The 15,027-nt window shown below is 40.4% G+C and overlaps 2 protein-coding genes across 2 annotated transcripts; one reads left to right on the top strand and one right to left on the bottom strand.

Moving 5' to 3' along the window:
• Positions 1-1,052: 1,052 nt before the first annotated feature.
• Positions 1,053-3,899, bottom strand: LOC146423164 (uncharacterized). The gene is made up of 5 exons (XM_085045083.1): positions 3,822-3,899; positions 3,121-3,495; positions 2,039-2,537; positions 1,457-1,696; positions 1,053-1,426 (listed from the first exon to the last, which is right to left on the bottom strand). Exons 1-5 carry the CDS (start codon positions 3,897-3,899, stop codon positions 1,053-1,055), a joined length of 1,566 nt encoding a protein of 521 aa, XP_084901209.1.
• A 1,092-nt stretch (positions 3,900-4,991) lies between these two features.
• Positions 4,992-14,958, top strand: MPDU1 (mannose-P-dolichol utilization defect 1; the record flags this gene model as incomplete). Its single annotated transcript, XM_085045082.1, has 6 exons — positions 4,992-5,157; positions 5,435-5,500; positions 7,555-7,687; positions 9,232-9,317; positions 11,287-11,405; positions 14,776-14,958. Coding segments are annotated over exons 1-6 (675 nt in total), but the record flags the coding sequence as incomplete, so codon positions are not given.
• Positions 14,959-15,027: the final 69 nt, after the last annotated feature.

Genomic DNA, 15,027 nt, shown 5'->3' with positions numbered 1-15,027 from the left:
CGAATTTCCGGAATTTTCCACTCCTGGATTCTTCCCCAAATCCTGGGAATCTCCAAATCCCAATTTTTTCTCCCCAAAACCCCCAAAATCCCCCAAATTCCTGGAACTTTCCACTCCTGGATTCTTCCCCAAACCCTGCGAATCTCCAAATCCCAATTTTTTCTCCAGAAATTCCATTTTTTTCTCCCCAAATCCCAAATTCTTCTCCTTAAAACCCCCAAAATTCCCCGATTTTTTCTCTGCAAATCCTGATTTTTTCTCCCCAAATCCCATTCTTTCCTCCCCAAATCCCGATTTTCTCTCCCCAAATCCCGATTTTCCCTCCACAAATCCCGCTTTTTTCTCCCCAAATCCCACTTTTCTCTCCCCAAATCCCGTTTTTTTCTCCATAAATCCCGATTTTTCCTCCCCAAATCCCAATTTTTTCTCCCCAAATCCGGATTTCCCCTCCCCAAAACCCGATTTTTGCTCCCCAAATCCCGACTTTCGCTCCCCAAAACCCTCAAAATCCCCAAAATTCCCCGATTTTTTCTCCCCAAATTTTGATTTTCCCTCCCCAAATCCGGCTCTCCCCTCCCCAAAATCCCCAAATTTTGATTTTTCCTCCCCAAATCCTGATTTTTCCTCCCCAAACCCCCCGAATTTTGATTTTCCCTCCCCAAATCCCTTTTTTTTCTCCCCAAATTTTGATTTTCCCTCCCCAAATCCCACTTTTCCCTCCCCAAATCCCGATTTTTTCTCCCCAAAATCCCCAAATTTTGATTTTCCCTCCCCAAATCCGGATTTCCCCTCCGCAAATCCCGATTTTCCCTCCCCAAATCCCGATTTTCCCTCCCCAAATTTTGATTTTCCCTCCCCAAATCCGGATTTTCCCTCCCCAAATCCCGATTTTTCCTCCCCAAATTTTGATTTTCCCTCCCCAAATCCAGCTCTCCCCTCCCCGTATCTCCTCTGCAGCCTCCTGTAGAGCGCGGAGTTCTGGAATTTCGTCCCCGGAGGCTGAAATTCCACATTCCAGAGGCATCCCTTGGAATCCACCGTGGCCTGCAGGGTCAGCGAGTGTCGCGACTGAGCGCTTCTGTCGCGATAGGCGCCGCGGGGGGCGCAGGGCGGGGCGCGGATCGGGATCTGCAGCCGGGACAGGACTCCGGCCAGCCGCGGCAGGGGGAAAGGGGCGAAATCGGGGAGGAATTTGGGGTTTTCCGGGGCGATTTGGGGATTTTTCGGGGGGATTCGAATTTTTTCCGAAGAAATTTGAAATTTTTCCGAGGAAATTCGGGGTTTTTCTGAGGAATTTTGGGTTTTTCTGGGGAGATTTGGGGATTTTTCGAGGGGATTTGGGATTTTTCCGAGGAAATTCGGGATTTCTCCGAAGAAATTCGGGTTTTCTCCGAGGAGATTTGGAGTTTTTCCGAGGAAATTCGGGGTTTTTCTGACAAAATTCGAGGTCTTTTAGGGTTTTCAGAAGATATTTCGGAGTTTTCTGGGGAAATTTGGGGTTTTTCTGGGGGGATTTGGGGTTTTTCCGAGGAAATTTGGGTTTTTTCTGAGGAAATTTGGGTTTTTTCTGAGGAAATTTGGGGTTTTTCTGACGAAATTCGAGGTCTTTTAGAGTTTTCCGAGAAAATTTCGGAGTTTTTCGAGGGAATTTGAGGTTTTTCTGAGGGAATTCGGGTTTTCTCCGAGGAAATTCGAGGTCTTTTAGGGTTTTCCGAGGAAATTTGAGGTTTTTCCAGGGGAATTTGGGGTTTTTCCGAGGAAATTTGGGGGTTTTTCGATGAAATTCGGGTTTTCTCCGAGGAAATTTTAAATTTTTCCGATGAAATTTGGCGTTTTTCTGAGGAAATTCGGGGTTTTTCAGAGGAATTTCGGGTTTTCTCTGAAGAAATTCGCAGTCTTTTGGAGTTTTCCGAGGAAATTTGGGGATTTTCTGAGGAAATTAGGGATTTTTTGGAGGAAATTCGAGGTCTTTTGGAATTTTCTGAGGAAATTTCAGAGTTTTCCAATGAAATTTGGGGTTTTACTGACGAAATTCGAGTTTTCTCCAAGGAAATTCGAAGTCTTTTGGAGTTTTCCGAGGGAACTTTGTAGCTTTCCGGGGAAATTTGTGGTTTTTCCGATGAAATTTGGGGTTTTTCTAAAGAAATTCGGGGTTTTTTGGATTTTCCCGAGGAGAATCTGAAGTTTTCTGAGGAAATTCGGCGTTTTTTAGAGTTTTCGGAGGAAATTTGGGAGTTTTCCGAAGAAATTCGGGATTTTTCCGAAGAAATTTGGGAGTTTTCCGAGGAAATTTCACAGTTTTCTGGTGGAATTTCAGAGTTTCCCGACGAAATTTGGGATTTTCCCGACGAAATTTGGGATTTTCCCGACGCAATTCTCACTCGCGACGTCACTAAACTCCCTTCAGATTCTCCCAAAAATTCACATTTTCTCCCCAAACCCACCCCGGAACTCCCCGAAACTCTCGATTTCACCCCAAAATCCCCCAAATCCTCCTCAAAACCCCCCGAATTCTCCCCCAAATCACCCAAATTCCCCTCAAAATCCCCCGAATTTTCCCCAAAATCACCCGAATTCTCCCTAAAATCCCTCGAATTCTCCTCACAACCCCCCAAATCCCCAAAATTCTCCCCCAAATTTCCCCCCAAATCCCTCGAATTCTCCCTAAAATCCCTCAAATTCTCCCTCAAATCCCCAAACTCCCCAAATTTCCCCCAAATCCCTCAAATCCTCCCCAATCCCAATTATCCCCAAAATCACCAAATTCTCCCTCAAATCCCCCAAATTCCCCAAATTTCCCCCAAATCCCCAAATTCTCCCCGATTCCCCTCAAATCCCCCAAATTTTCCCCCAAATGCTAAATTTTCCCCCAAATCCTCGAATTCCCCCAAAATCACCCAAATTCTCCCCAAAATCCCCCAAAATTCCCCAAATCTTGCAAAATCCCCAAATTCTCCCCAAATCTCCAAGTCCCCAAATTCTGCCCCAAAATCCCTCAAATTCTCCCCCAAAATCTCCCAAAATCCCCCTAATTCCCAAAAATCCCCAAAATCCCCAAATTCTCCCCAAATCCTCCCCAAAACCCAAATCCTCCGGATCTCTGGGCAGGTGCAGCTTCACCCCCAACCCTCCCTCCTCCTCCTCCTCCTCCTCCTCTCCCAAAATCCTCACCACGGCGCCGCAAACATCCCTCAGGATTTTACACACCGAGCTCCGCGACACGCCGAAGGTCGCCTCGAGCGCGCGGTACTCGGTGACAGCGCCCAGTCGCGACAGAGTCAGCGCCAACCTCACCTCGGCCGGCACCGCTCTCCGCATCGCCGTGTCGCGCCGCCCTATCGCCGACCTCAGTCGCGATACTAACACATCGAAAGTCTCCGGCAGCAGCCGGAATCGCTCGACCCACTCGCGGCTCGCCAGGGATTTCTCCCTCACGGTTCTCCAGAAGGCGCAGCTCCGGTTTCTGCTCCACACGCGGCCGCGGCGCCGCCAGGCCTGAGGGGAGGACGAGGAGCGGCGGGAGCAGCGCGGAGGGAGGAAAGCGAGGCGCAGAGCGGCCAGGCGGCGGCGGCGGAGGAGGAGGAGGAGGCGGAGGCGGCGGAGGAGGAGGAGGAGAGCCGAGCGGCGGCGGCGGCGGCGGCGGAGGGAGAGGAGGAGGAGGAGGAGGGAGAGGGAAGGAGGAATGGCGGCGGCGGGCGGCGCCATCTTGGGCCGTGAGGGGAAGGGAGGAGAAGGGCGAGTGCGCATGCGTGAGGCGGGCGTGGTGACGTCATACTGAGGGCACGTTCAGAAGTACTGGCACGCAGCGCGGCTTCACTAACCCACTGCGCATGCGCAACAAGTAAGGGCACGTCAATAACTACTGGCACGCAGCGTGGCTTCAGCTTCCTACTGCGCATGCGCAATAGCACTAAGGGCACGCTGCCAAGTACTGGCACGCAGCGTGGCTTCAATCTTCTCACTGCGCATGCGCGGAGGTAAAACCCACTAAATTTAATAGGAAAAAGCGGATTTTGGGCGTTTTGAGCTCCAAAACTTGAGAATTTTCAGCTCGAAGATTTGGTCCTTCACAAGGTGAGCGCACCAAGGAAGCCCTGAGAGCCTGGATTTATTCTGGAATTCTGAATAGAACCTAATAGGCTCTAAATGGGGCCCAGAATAGACACTAAATCCAATTTAGAGCTCCAAATAGACCCTAATAGGCTCTAAATAGAGTTTGGTGTGTTGGTTTTTTGGTTTGTTTGGTTTGGGGGTGTTTTTGGTTGGTTGGTTTGTCCAGAATGGACCCTAAATCTATTCTGGAACTCCCCAGTGTCCTCCTGAGACCATAAATCTATTCTGGAACTCTAAATAGACCTTAATAGGCTCTAAATAGATTCCAGAATAGACACTAAATCCAATCTGGAACTCCAAATAGACCCTAATAGGCTCTAAATAGATTCCAGAATAGATCCTAAATCTGTTCTGGAACTCCCAAGTGTCACCCTAAATTTATTCTGGAACTCCTCAGTGTCTCCCTGAGATCCTAAATTTATTCTGGAATTCCTCAGTGTCCTTCTGAGATCATAAATCCAGTCTGGAACTCCCAAATGTCGCCCTAAATCTATTCTGGAACTCTAAATAGACCCTAAAAAACTCTAAATAGGCTCCAGAATAGACCCTAAATCTATTCTGGAGTTCCTCAATGTCCCCCCGAGACCCTAAATCCGATCTAGAACTCCCCAGAAATTAGTTTTTAAAGCCCTAGAATGGTTCCCGAAGCTTCTCGGCGGTGATTTTGGGGAAATTTCCGATGGATTTGGGAGGATTTTGAACTTTGATCCTAATTATGAAATTCTGACCAATCACAGCTCGCCGCGCAGGGGGGAAGGCGGGGCTTCACGCCCACTCAGCCAATAGCATTGCGCAATAATATTGACCAATCACTACGCGGTTCTGATTTTGATTAGCAGATTTTTAACCAATCATATTACAGGGCGGGCTGAAAGGGGCGGGATTTTTGCCAGCTCAGCCAATCAGAGCCCGTGGTGGGCGTGTACCGCCGCTCCCCCCTCAGCGCGGGAGGCGCCATGGATTCCCTGCGGCCTCTCCTCGTCCCTTTCCTGCTGCCCGAGCGCTGCTTCGACCAGTTCTTCCTGCGCTGGGAACTCCTCCACGGTACCGGAGGCGATTTCCGGCAATTTTGGGTTTTTTCCGGTTGGATTTTGGGGTGAATTCGGTGGATTTGGGGGTTGGCGGGAAGCTGAGGGGCGCCGCCATCTTGGGCGGGCGCGCCGCCATCTTGGATTCGGCGCTGAGGCGAAGCTTTGCCGCCATTTTTATTTCGGGGGTTTGATGGGAAAAATTCCAATTTTAAGGGTTTTTTTAGGGTTTTTGGGGGGATTTTTAGGATTTTCCGGGGTTTTGTTGATTCTGATTTTATTTCTTCTCGCAGTTCCGTGTCTGAAAATCCTCCTGAGCAAAGTTTTGGGCTACGGGATCGTGGCGGGCTCCGTGCTGGGTGAGAGTTGACAAAATTTGGGGATTTTGAGGCGATTTTGAGGGAATTTTGAGGGAATTTTTGGGGCTTCAGGTGGAATTCTGAGGGGATTTGGGGAGTTTGGCTTCCCAGGTGATTTTAGGGGTACTTTTTATAGTAATTTTAGGGTTTTTTTGGGAATTTTCTGACCCTTTCCGCTCCACCATTGAATTCCCGCAGCTCCGGAAGGTTTGAGTTTCTCACTTTTGGGGTTTTTTGGGTGAATTTTGGGGATTTTTTTGGGTTCCACGTGACTTTTATGGGTATTTTTGGATGGTTTATTTTTAATTTTTGCGGGTTTTGACTTTTTTTCGGGTTTTCTTGAGGCATTTTGGGTGGAATTGTAGGTAGATTGAAGCGCTGTGGGTGCCGCCGGCTTGGGTTTCACTTTTTAAAAATCATTAATATTATTTTTATTATTTTTTTAATTCTTTAGAATTTTAAAATTATTTAGGATTTTTTTTAAGTGTTTTTTTTTTGGGAGGGATTTTAGATGTCTTTTAAAAATTATTTTTGGGATTTTTTTCAAAGCGATTTTTTTTAAAATTTTGGGGTTTTCCGACCTTTTTTTTCTTTTTTGGAGGATTTTTGATGTCTTTTTAAAATTCTTTTTGGGGTTTTTTTCAAAGCGATTTTTTTTTAAAATTTCGGGTTACTCAACCTTTTTTCACTTTTTTTTTTTTGGTGGGATTTTTGGTGTCTTTTTATTATTTTGGGGATTTATTTTTTAAGCGATTTTTTTTTCAAATTTTGGGTTTCTCGACCTTTTTTGGCGGCTTTTTGGGTGGGATTTTAGGTTTCTTTTTTTATTATTTTTGGGATTTTTTTGGGTGGTTTTTTTAGGAATTTTGGGTTTCTCGACCTTTTTTCAGAGATTTTTTTGGTGGGATTTTAGGTTTCTTTTTAAAATTATTTTTGGGATTTTTTGGGTGTTTTTTTGTGGGATTTTTGGTGTCTTTTTTATTATTATTGGGGTTTTTTTGGGGAATTTTGGGTTCCTTGACCTTTTTTCTGGAGGATATTTTTGTGGGATTTTTGGTGTCTTTTTTTTTTTTTTTTTGGAATTTTTTCAAAGCGATTTCTTTTTAAATTTTGGGTTTCTCGACCTTTTTTCGGAGATTTTTTCGGTGGGATTTTTTGTGTCTTTTAAAAATTATTTTGGGATTTTTTTTGGTGGGATTTTTGGTGTCTTTTTTATTATTTTTGGGATTTTTTTAAGCGATTTTTTTTAAATTTTGGGTTTCTTGACTTTTTTTCTGAGAGTTTTTTTGTGGCATTTTAAGTGTCTTTTTATTATTTTTGAGATTTTTTTGGAGGTTTTTTTGTGAGATTTTAGGTATCTTTTTAATTGTTTTGGGGATTTTTCCGGGGTGATTTTTTTGGGAATTTCTGGTTTCTCGACCTTTTTTTCAGAGGGTTTTTTGGGGGATTTCAGGTGTTTTTTTAAACTGTTTTGGGGACTTTTTTAGGTTTTTTGGGGGGGGAATTTTGGGTTTCTTGACCTTTTTTCTTGAGGATTTTTTGGTGGGATTTTAGGTTTCTATTTTTTATTATTTTTAGGATTTTTTCAAAGCGATTTTTTAAAAAAATTTTGGGTTTCTCGACCTTTTTTCACTTTTCTTTTGTGGGATTTTAGGTGTCTTTTTAAAATTATTTTTGGGATTATTTTGGGTGTTATTTTGGGCAATTTTTGATGTCTTTTCTTTATTATTTTAGCGATTATTTTGGGGAATTTTGGGTTTCTTGACCCTTTTTCGGAGGGTTTGTTGTGGGATTTTAGTTGCCTTAAAATTTTTTGGGGATTTTAAAATTATTTAGGTATTTTAAGATTATTTTTGGGATTTTTTTGGTGTTTTTTGTTTTGATTTTTGGTGTTTTTGACCTTTTTTCAGAGAGTTTTTTGTTCCATTTCAGAGCTAACTAAACCTCAGTGATTTTTACCATTTCGACTTCTTAAAAAAATCCATTTTTTCTAAATTTTGGTCTTTTTTCTCATCAATTTTTAAAATAATTTCTCCAATTTTCTCTCCCTGCAGTGAAAATCCCTCAACTGCTGAAGGTTTGGGGAAACAGAAGTGGAAAAGGAATTAGTTTAACTTCTGTGCTGCTGGAATTGCTGGCCTTGGCAGGATCTGTGGCTTATGGATTTGCCAGGAGCTTCCCCTTCAGGTTTGGAAGAAATTTGGAATTTTTTTGGGAATTTTGGGGGTTTTGGGGAGTTTTTGGGATTTTTTGGGAAAATTTGGGGATTTTTTTGGATTTTTTTTGCAGAATTTTGGGGTTTTTTTGGGATTTTTTGGGGGTTTTTTTTAAATTATTTTTTGGGGATTTTGGGTGGTTTTTAGGATTTTTAGGATTTGGGGGTTTTGTTTTTGGGAGATTTTTGGATTTTTTGGAGATTTTGGAAAATTTTGGGGGATTTTTTTGGATTTTTTAAAATTATTTTTGGGGATTTTTGAGGATTTTTTGGGGATTTTTTTTTTTATTTTGGGGGATATTTTCGGAATTTTTTCATTTATTTTTGGGGATTTTTAATTTTTTCTTTTTTTTTAGGATTGTTTGGGATTTTTAGAGGATTTTTTGGGGATTTTTTGGGTGAATTTTTGAGGATTTTTGGGAGTCTGGAATTGCTGGCCTTGGCAGGATCTGTGAATTATGGATTTGCCAGGAGCTTCCCCTTCAGGTTTGGGAATTTTTTGGGGGAATTTTGAGAAATTTTGGGATTATTTGGGGAATTTTGGGGGATTTTTGGGGATTTTTAAATTATTTTTTGGGGGATTTTTGGAGATTTTTTGGGGATTTTTTTTATTTTTGGGGATTTTTTTGGAGATTTTTTTCTTGACTATTTGGGGATTTTTTGGGGGAATTTTTGGGGATTACTTTGGATTTTTTGGGGGATTTTTTGGGATTTTTTTATTTTTTTAAAGTATTTTTGGGGAAAATTTGTGGATTTTTTTGGATTTTTTGAGGATTTTTCGGGATTGGGAATTTTTTGGGGAAATTTTTTGGGATTTTTTAAAATTATTTTTGGGGATTTTTTGGGATTTTTTTTGGGTTTTATGGGAGTCTGGAATTGCTGGCCTTGGCAGGATCTGTGAGTTATGGATTTGCCAGGAGCTTCCCCTTCAGGTTTGGGAAAAATTTGGGAATTTTTGAGATGTTTGGGATTTTGGGGGGGATTTTTTGGGATTTTTTTGGGGATTTTTGGGGGTTTTTTTTATTATTTTTTTGGGATTGTTTGAGGAATTTTGGGGAATTTTTTGGTTTTTTGGGAATTTTTTAAAGGCATTTTTGGGGATTTTTTGGGGATATTTTTAGGGATATTTTTGGGGATTTTTTTAGGATTTTTGGGGGATTTTGGGAATTTTTAAAGGCATTTTGGGATTTTGGGGATATTTTGGGGGATTTTTAGGATTTTTGGGGATTTTGGGATTTTTATTTTTGGGGATTTTTTTAGGATTTTTTGGGGATTTTTTTAGGATTTTTGGGGGATTTTGGGAATTTTTTAAAGGCATTTTTTGGGGATATTTTTGGAAATTTTTTTAGGATTTTTTGGGGGATTTTTTTGCACAATTTTAACAATTTCCCTCCATTTTCTCCCCAAATTTCCCCCAAATTTCTCCCCAAATCTCCCCCAGGGGGTTTTGGGATTCCCCAAATCCATTTTTTCACCTCCAAAATCCATTTTTTAACCCAAATTTCTCATTTTCCAGCACTTGGGGTGAAGCTTTTTTCCTCCTGCTGCAAACCTCAACTCTCCTCTTCCTCATCCTTCACTTCTCCGGAAGAACTGCTCCAGGTGGGTCCAGCTGAGAAAATCCCAAAATTTAGGGAGTTTTTGGGAATTTTGGGGATTTTTTGGGGAATTTTTGGGGAATTTTGGGGATTTTTTGGGATTTTTTGGGATTTTTTTGGGATTTTTGGGGATTTTTTGGTTTTTGGGATTTTGAGTTTTGGGATTTTTGGGGATTTTGAGGGGTTTTTGGGGTTTTTGTGATTTTTTTAGGGAATTTTTAGGGATTTTTTGGGAATTTTTTGGGATTTTTGGGAATTTTTGGGGATTTTTTGGGGAATTTTGGGGAATTTTTGGGGATTTTTTTGGGATTTTTGTGATTTTTTGGGGGGAATTTTAAAGGGATTTTTTGGGAATTTTTGGGAGATTTTTGGGGCATTTTTTTGGATTTTTTGGGGGATTTTTGGGGGAATTTTGGGAATTTTTTTTGCTTTTTTGGGGAATTTTTGGGACTTTTTTGGGGATTTTTTGGGAATTTTTTGTGATTTTTTGGGGAATTTTTAGGAATTTTTTGGGAATTTTGGGGGGATTTTTGGGGGATTTTTTTGGATTTTTTTGGGGAATTTTGGGGGATTTTGGATTTTGGGGGAATTTTGGGAATTTTTGGGGATTTTTTGGGGATTTTTTAGATTTTTGGGGATTTTTGGGGGATTTTTGGGGATTTTTTGTGGGAATTTTTGGGGATTTTTTGGGGAATTTTGGGGATTTTTTGGGGATTTTTTTGTGGGAATTTTTTGGGGAATTTTTGGGATTTTTGGGGAATTTTTGAGGATTTTTTGGGGAATTTTTTGTGGGAATTTTTGAGGATTTTTTGGGGAATTTTTTGGGGAATTTTTGAGGATTTTTTGGGGGAATTTTTGAGGATTTTTTTGGGATTTTTTGAGGATTTTTTGGGGGAATTTTTTGGAATTTTTGGAGGAATTTTTGAGGGATTTTTTGGGGAATTTTTTGTGGGAATTTTTTGGGGAATTTTTGAGGATTTTTGGGGAATTTTTGAGGATTTTTTGGGGAATTTTGGAGGATTTTTTGGGGAATTTTTGAGGATTTTTTGGGGAATTTTTTGTGGGAATTTTTTGGGGAATTTTTGAGGATTTTTTGGGAATTTTTGGGGATTTTTTGGGGAATTTTTGGGGATTTTTTGGGGAATTTTTTTCGATTTTTTGGGGAATTTTTGAGGATTTTTTGGGGAATTTTTGAGGATTTTTTGGGGAATTTTTGAGGATTTTTGGGTGATTTTTGGGGATTTTTTGGGGAATTTTTTTTATTTTGTGTTAATTTTTTTGGGATTTTTGGGGGGATTTTTAGGGATTTTTGGGGAATTTTTTGGGGTTTTTTAATTTTTTGGGTATTTTTGGGGATTTTGGGTTTTGGAATTTTTTGAGATTTTTGGGAATTTTTTTTAATTTGGGATTTTTTAAATTATTTTGGGGAATTTTTTGGGATTTTGGGGGATTTTTTGGGAATTTTTGGGGAATTTTTTTGGAAGTTTTGGGAATTTTTGGGGAATTTCTTAGGGAATTTTTTGGGGGTTTTTGGGGAATTTTTGGGGATTCTTTGGGAATTTTTGGGGGATTTTTTGGGGGGATTTTTGGGAATTTTTTGATGAATTTTTTGGGGATTTTTTTTGGATATTTGAGAAATTTTTTTGGGGTAAAAAAAGTGAAAAAAAGTGAAAAGCAAAAAAAAATGGGGAAAAAGGGGAAAAACGGAATTTCGGGGGATTTTTGGGAGTTAAAAATTTGGGAAATTTGGGAAATTTGGGAAATTTTGGGAATTGGATGGAAAATTTGGGGAAAAAGTGAAAAAAATTGGGGAAAAAGTGAAATAAAAAGTGAAAAAAAGGTGAAAAAATGGTGAAAAAAAATGGGAAAAAAATGGAATTTTTGGGGATTTTTGGGGTTAAAAATTCGGGAAATTTGGGATTTTTTTGGGACTTTGTTAAATTCCAAGCCTTTTTTAACCCTTTCCCCCCCAGGGCTGCTGCTGGTGGCACTTTTTGGGGTGTTTTTGGGGGTTTTGGTTTCACCTTTGACCCCTTTGGCCTTCGTCACCTTCCTGCAGGGAATCAACCTGCCCGTCGTCATCCTCAGCAGGGTGAGGGGTTGGGGGAATTTGGGGGATTTTGGGGAAATTTGGGAGATTTTGGGGAAATTTCTGGGATTTTTGGGGAGAATTTGGGGGATTTTGGGAGATTTTGGGAGATTTTGGGGTTTTTTTGGAGAATTTGGGGGAAATTTTGGGGATTTGGGTTTTTTGGGAAATTTGGGGATTTTGGGGAAATTTGGGTTTTGGGGAAATTTGGGGGGATTTTGGGTGGAAATTTGGGGATTTTTGGGGGAAATTTGGGGATTTTGGGGATTTTTGGGGGAAATTTGGGGATTTTTTGGGGAAATTTGGGGATTTTGGGGAATTTTTTGGGATTTTTGGGGACATTTGGGGATTTTTTTGGGGAATTTTGGGGAAAATTTGGGATTTTTTGGGGAAATTTGGGATTTTTGGGGAGAATTTGGGAATTTTTGGGGAAATTTGGGGGAAATTTGGGAATTTTGGGGGAAATTTGGGGATTTTTCAGGGAGATTTGGGGATTTGAGGGAAATTTGGATTGGGGGAAATTTGGGGATATTTGGGAATTTTTTTGGGAAATTTGGGGATTTTTGGGGAAAATTTGGGAATTTTAGGGAATTTTGGGGGGAATTTGGGGATTTTTTGGGGAAATTTTGGGAATTTGGGGGAAATTTGGGGAAATTTCTGGGGTTTTGGGCAAAATTTGGGGAGAATTTGGGGAAATTTCAGGGGATTTTGGGGAAAATTTGGAGGAAATTTGGGGAAATTTCTGGGATTTTGGGGAAAATTTGGGGAGATTTTGGGAGATTTTGGGGTTTTTTTGGATAATTTGGGGGATTTTGGGGAAATTTTGGGTTTTTTTTGGAGAATTTGGGGAGATTTTGGGGAAATTTGGGGGAATTTTGGGGTTTTGGGGAAATTTGGGGGATTTGGGGAGAATTTGGGGAGAATTTGGGGGGAATTTTGGGGATTTGGGGAAATTTGGGGGATTTTGGGAATTTGGGGAAATTTGGGATAATTTGGAGATTTTGGGGAAATTTGGGGAAATTTGGGGATTTTTGGGGAGGATTTGGGGAATTTGGGTGAAATTTGGGGATTTTGAGGAATTTGGGAATTTGGGGAGATTTTGGAGGAATTTGAGATTTTGTTGGGAAATTTGTGGGATTTGGGAATTTGGGGAGATTTGGGGAGATTTTGGGGATTTTTGGAGAATTTGGGGGATTTTGGGGAGAATTTGGGAATTTTGGGAGGAAATTTGGGAGAATTTGGGGAAATTTCTGGGATTTTTGGGGAAATTTTGGGAGATTTTGGGGGATTTTTGGAGAATTTGGGGAGATTTTGGGAGATTTTGGGGGAAATTTGGGGTTTTTTGGGAGGATTTGGGAGATTTTGGGAGAAATTTGGGGAGAAATTTGGGGGAATTTGGGGGAAATTTGTGGGATTTTGGGGGGGTTTTTTGGGGAAATTTGGGAGAATTTGGGGAAATTTGGGGGAAATTTGGGAGAATTTGGGGAAATTTGGGTTTTTTGGGGGAAATTTGGGGATTTTCAGAGATATTTGGGGGAAATTTGGGGATTTTGGGGAGAAATTTGGGGGAAATTGAGGATTTTGGGGGAAATTGGAGATTTTTGTGGGGAATTTGGGGATTTTGGAAATTTGGGAGAAATTTCAGGATTTAGGGGAAATTTGGGGATTTTTGGGGGAAATTTTGGGAATTTTTGGGGAGAATTTGGGGATTTTGGGGAAATTTGGGAGGAATTTGGGGAGAAATTTGGGGATTTTGGGAGATTTTTTGGGGGATTTAGGGGGTAATTTGTGGATAGGGTTTTTTTTGGGGAAAATTCAAGGGATTTTGGGGGGAATTTGGGGAAATTTTGGGGGAATTTGGGTTTTTTGGGAGAATTTGGGGGAATTTGGGTTTTTTGGGGGAATTTTGGGGGAATTTGGGGTTTTTGGGAGAATTTGGGGGATTTTGGGGGAAATTGTTGGGAATTTGGGGAAAATTTAGGGAGATTTGGGGGAATTTTGGAGGAAATTTTGGGGGAATTTGGGGTTTTTTGGGGAGATTTTGGGAAATTTGGGGGAATTTGGGAGAATTTTGGGGATTTTGGGGAAATTTTGGGGCAATTTTGGAGGATTTGGGGGAATTGGGGTTTTTGGGGAGAATTTTTGGGGATTTTGGGGGATTTTGGGAAAATTTGGGGAATTTGGGGTTTTGGGAAATTTTGGGGAATTTGGGGAGAATTTGGGGAGAATTTGGGGAGAATTTGAGAAAATTTGGGGAAATTTGGGAAAATTTTGGAAAAATTGGGAAATTTGGGAGAAATTTGAGGATTTTGGGAATTTGGGAGAATTTGGGGAAATTTTGGGGAAATTGGAAATTTGGAGGAATTTGGGATGAATTTGGGGAAATTTGGGAAATTTTGGGGAATTTTGGGGAAATTGGGAAAATTTGGGGAAATTTGGGGAAAATTTGGGGAAATTTGGGTTGAAATTGGGGAAATTTGGGAAAATTTGGGGAAATTTGGGATATTTGGGGAAAAATTGGGATAATTTGGGGAAATTTGGGGGATTTGGGAATTTGGGATATTTTGAGGGAAATTTGGGGGATTTTGGGGAAAATTTGGGAGATTTGAGGGAAATTTGGGGAAATTTTGAGGGAAACATGGGGAGATTTTGGGGGATTTGGGGTTTTTTTGGGAGAATTTGGGGAATTTTGGGGAAAATTTGGGCAGAAATTTGGGGAAATTTTGGGGGAAATTTGGGGGATTTTGGGGTAATTTGGGGATTTAAAGGGTTTTTTTGGGGAAAATTCAAGTGGATTTTGGGACATTTTGGGGTTTTGGGAAGTTTTTGGGTGATTTTTGGGAATCCAAAATCCAAAAAAAACCTCCAAAATATCCCAAAAAATTCCTAAAAATAATTTAAAAACTCATAATAAAAGTAACTAAATAATAACAAAAAATCTTGAAAAATACCCCAAAATTATTTAAAAATTGAGTAAAAAATACCCAAAAATATGAAAACTTACAGAAAAACCCTAAAAATTACCTAAAAATTCAAAAATTCAAAATAAATCCCAAACATTCCCAAAAAATCACCAAAAAAATCCTAAAAAATCAAAAAAAAAAATCCTAAAAAATTCAAAATAAATTCCCAAAAAATCAAAAAAATTCAGAATAAATCCCCAAACATCCTAAAAAATCACCCAAAAAATCCTAAAAAATTCAAAATAAATCCCAAAAATTCTTGAAAAATTCAAAATAAATCCAAAAAAAATCACCAAAAAATCCTAAAAAATTCCCCAAAAAATCCCAAAAATCCCCAAAAAATCCCAAAAATCCCCAAAAAATCCCGAAATTCCCCAAAACCCCCTAAAATGTCCCAAATTTCTCTGCAGCTGCTGCAGGTTGTCACCAACCAGCGCCAAGGTCACACTGGGCAGCTCTCTGGGATCTCCACTGGACTCCTCTTTGGGGGAGCTTTGGCTCGAGTTTTCACCTCCCTGACGGTGAGAAATCTTCCCCAAAAATCCCCAAAAAATCCCCCAAAAAAATCCCAAAAAAATCCCCAAAAAATACCCCAAATTCCAAAAAATCCCCCAAAAAATCCGCCAAAAAATCCCCCAAATCGCAGAAAAATCCCCAAAAAT

This window comes from Lichenostomus cassidix, unplaced genomic scaffold, assembly GCF_008360975.1.
Source record: "Lichenostomus cassidix isolate B80296 unplaced genomic scaffold, HeHo_3.0 HiC_scaffold_34, whole genome shotgun sequence".
NCBI classification, from domain to species: Eukaryota; Metazoa; Chordata; class Aves; order Passeriformes; family Meliphagidae; genus Lichenostomus; species Lichenostomus cassidix.
This window is presented reverse-complemented; position numbering and strand designations above follow the sequence as displayed.

Excerpts from the sequence above, each read along its gene's own strand:
- LOC146423164 (XM_085045083.1), bottom strand. The coding sequence starts at position 3,899 with ATGCGCAGTAGGAAGCTGAAGCCACGCTGCGTGCCAGTAGTTATTGAC. Across the intron at positions 2,538-3,120 it reads AGGAGGAGGGAGGGTTGGGG|GGGAATTTGGGTGATTTGGG; the intron begins GTGAAGCTGCAC and ends GGGGATTTTGAG. Across the intron at positions 1,697-2,038 it reads TCGAATTTCCTTGGAGAAAA|CTCGAATTTCCTCGGAGAAA; the intron begins CTCGAATTTCGT and ends ACCCTAAAAGAC.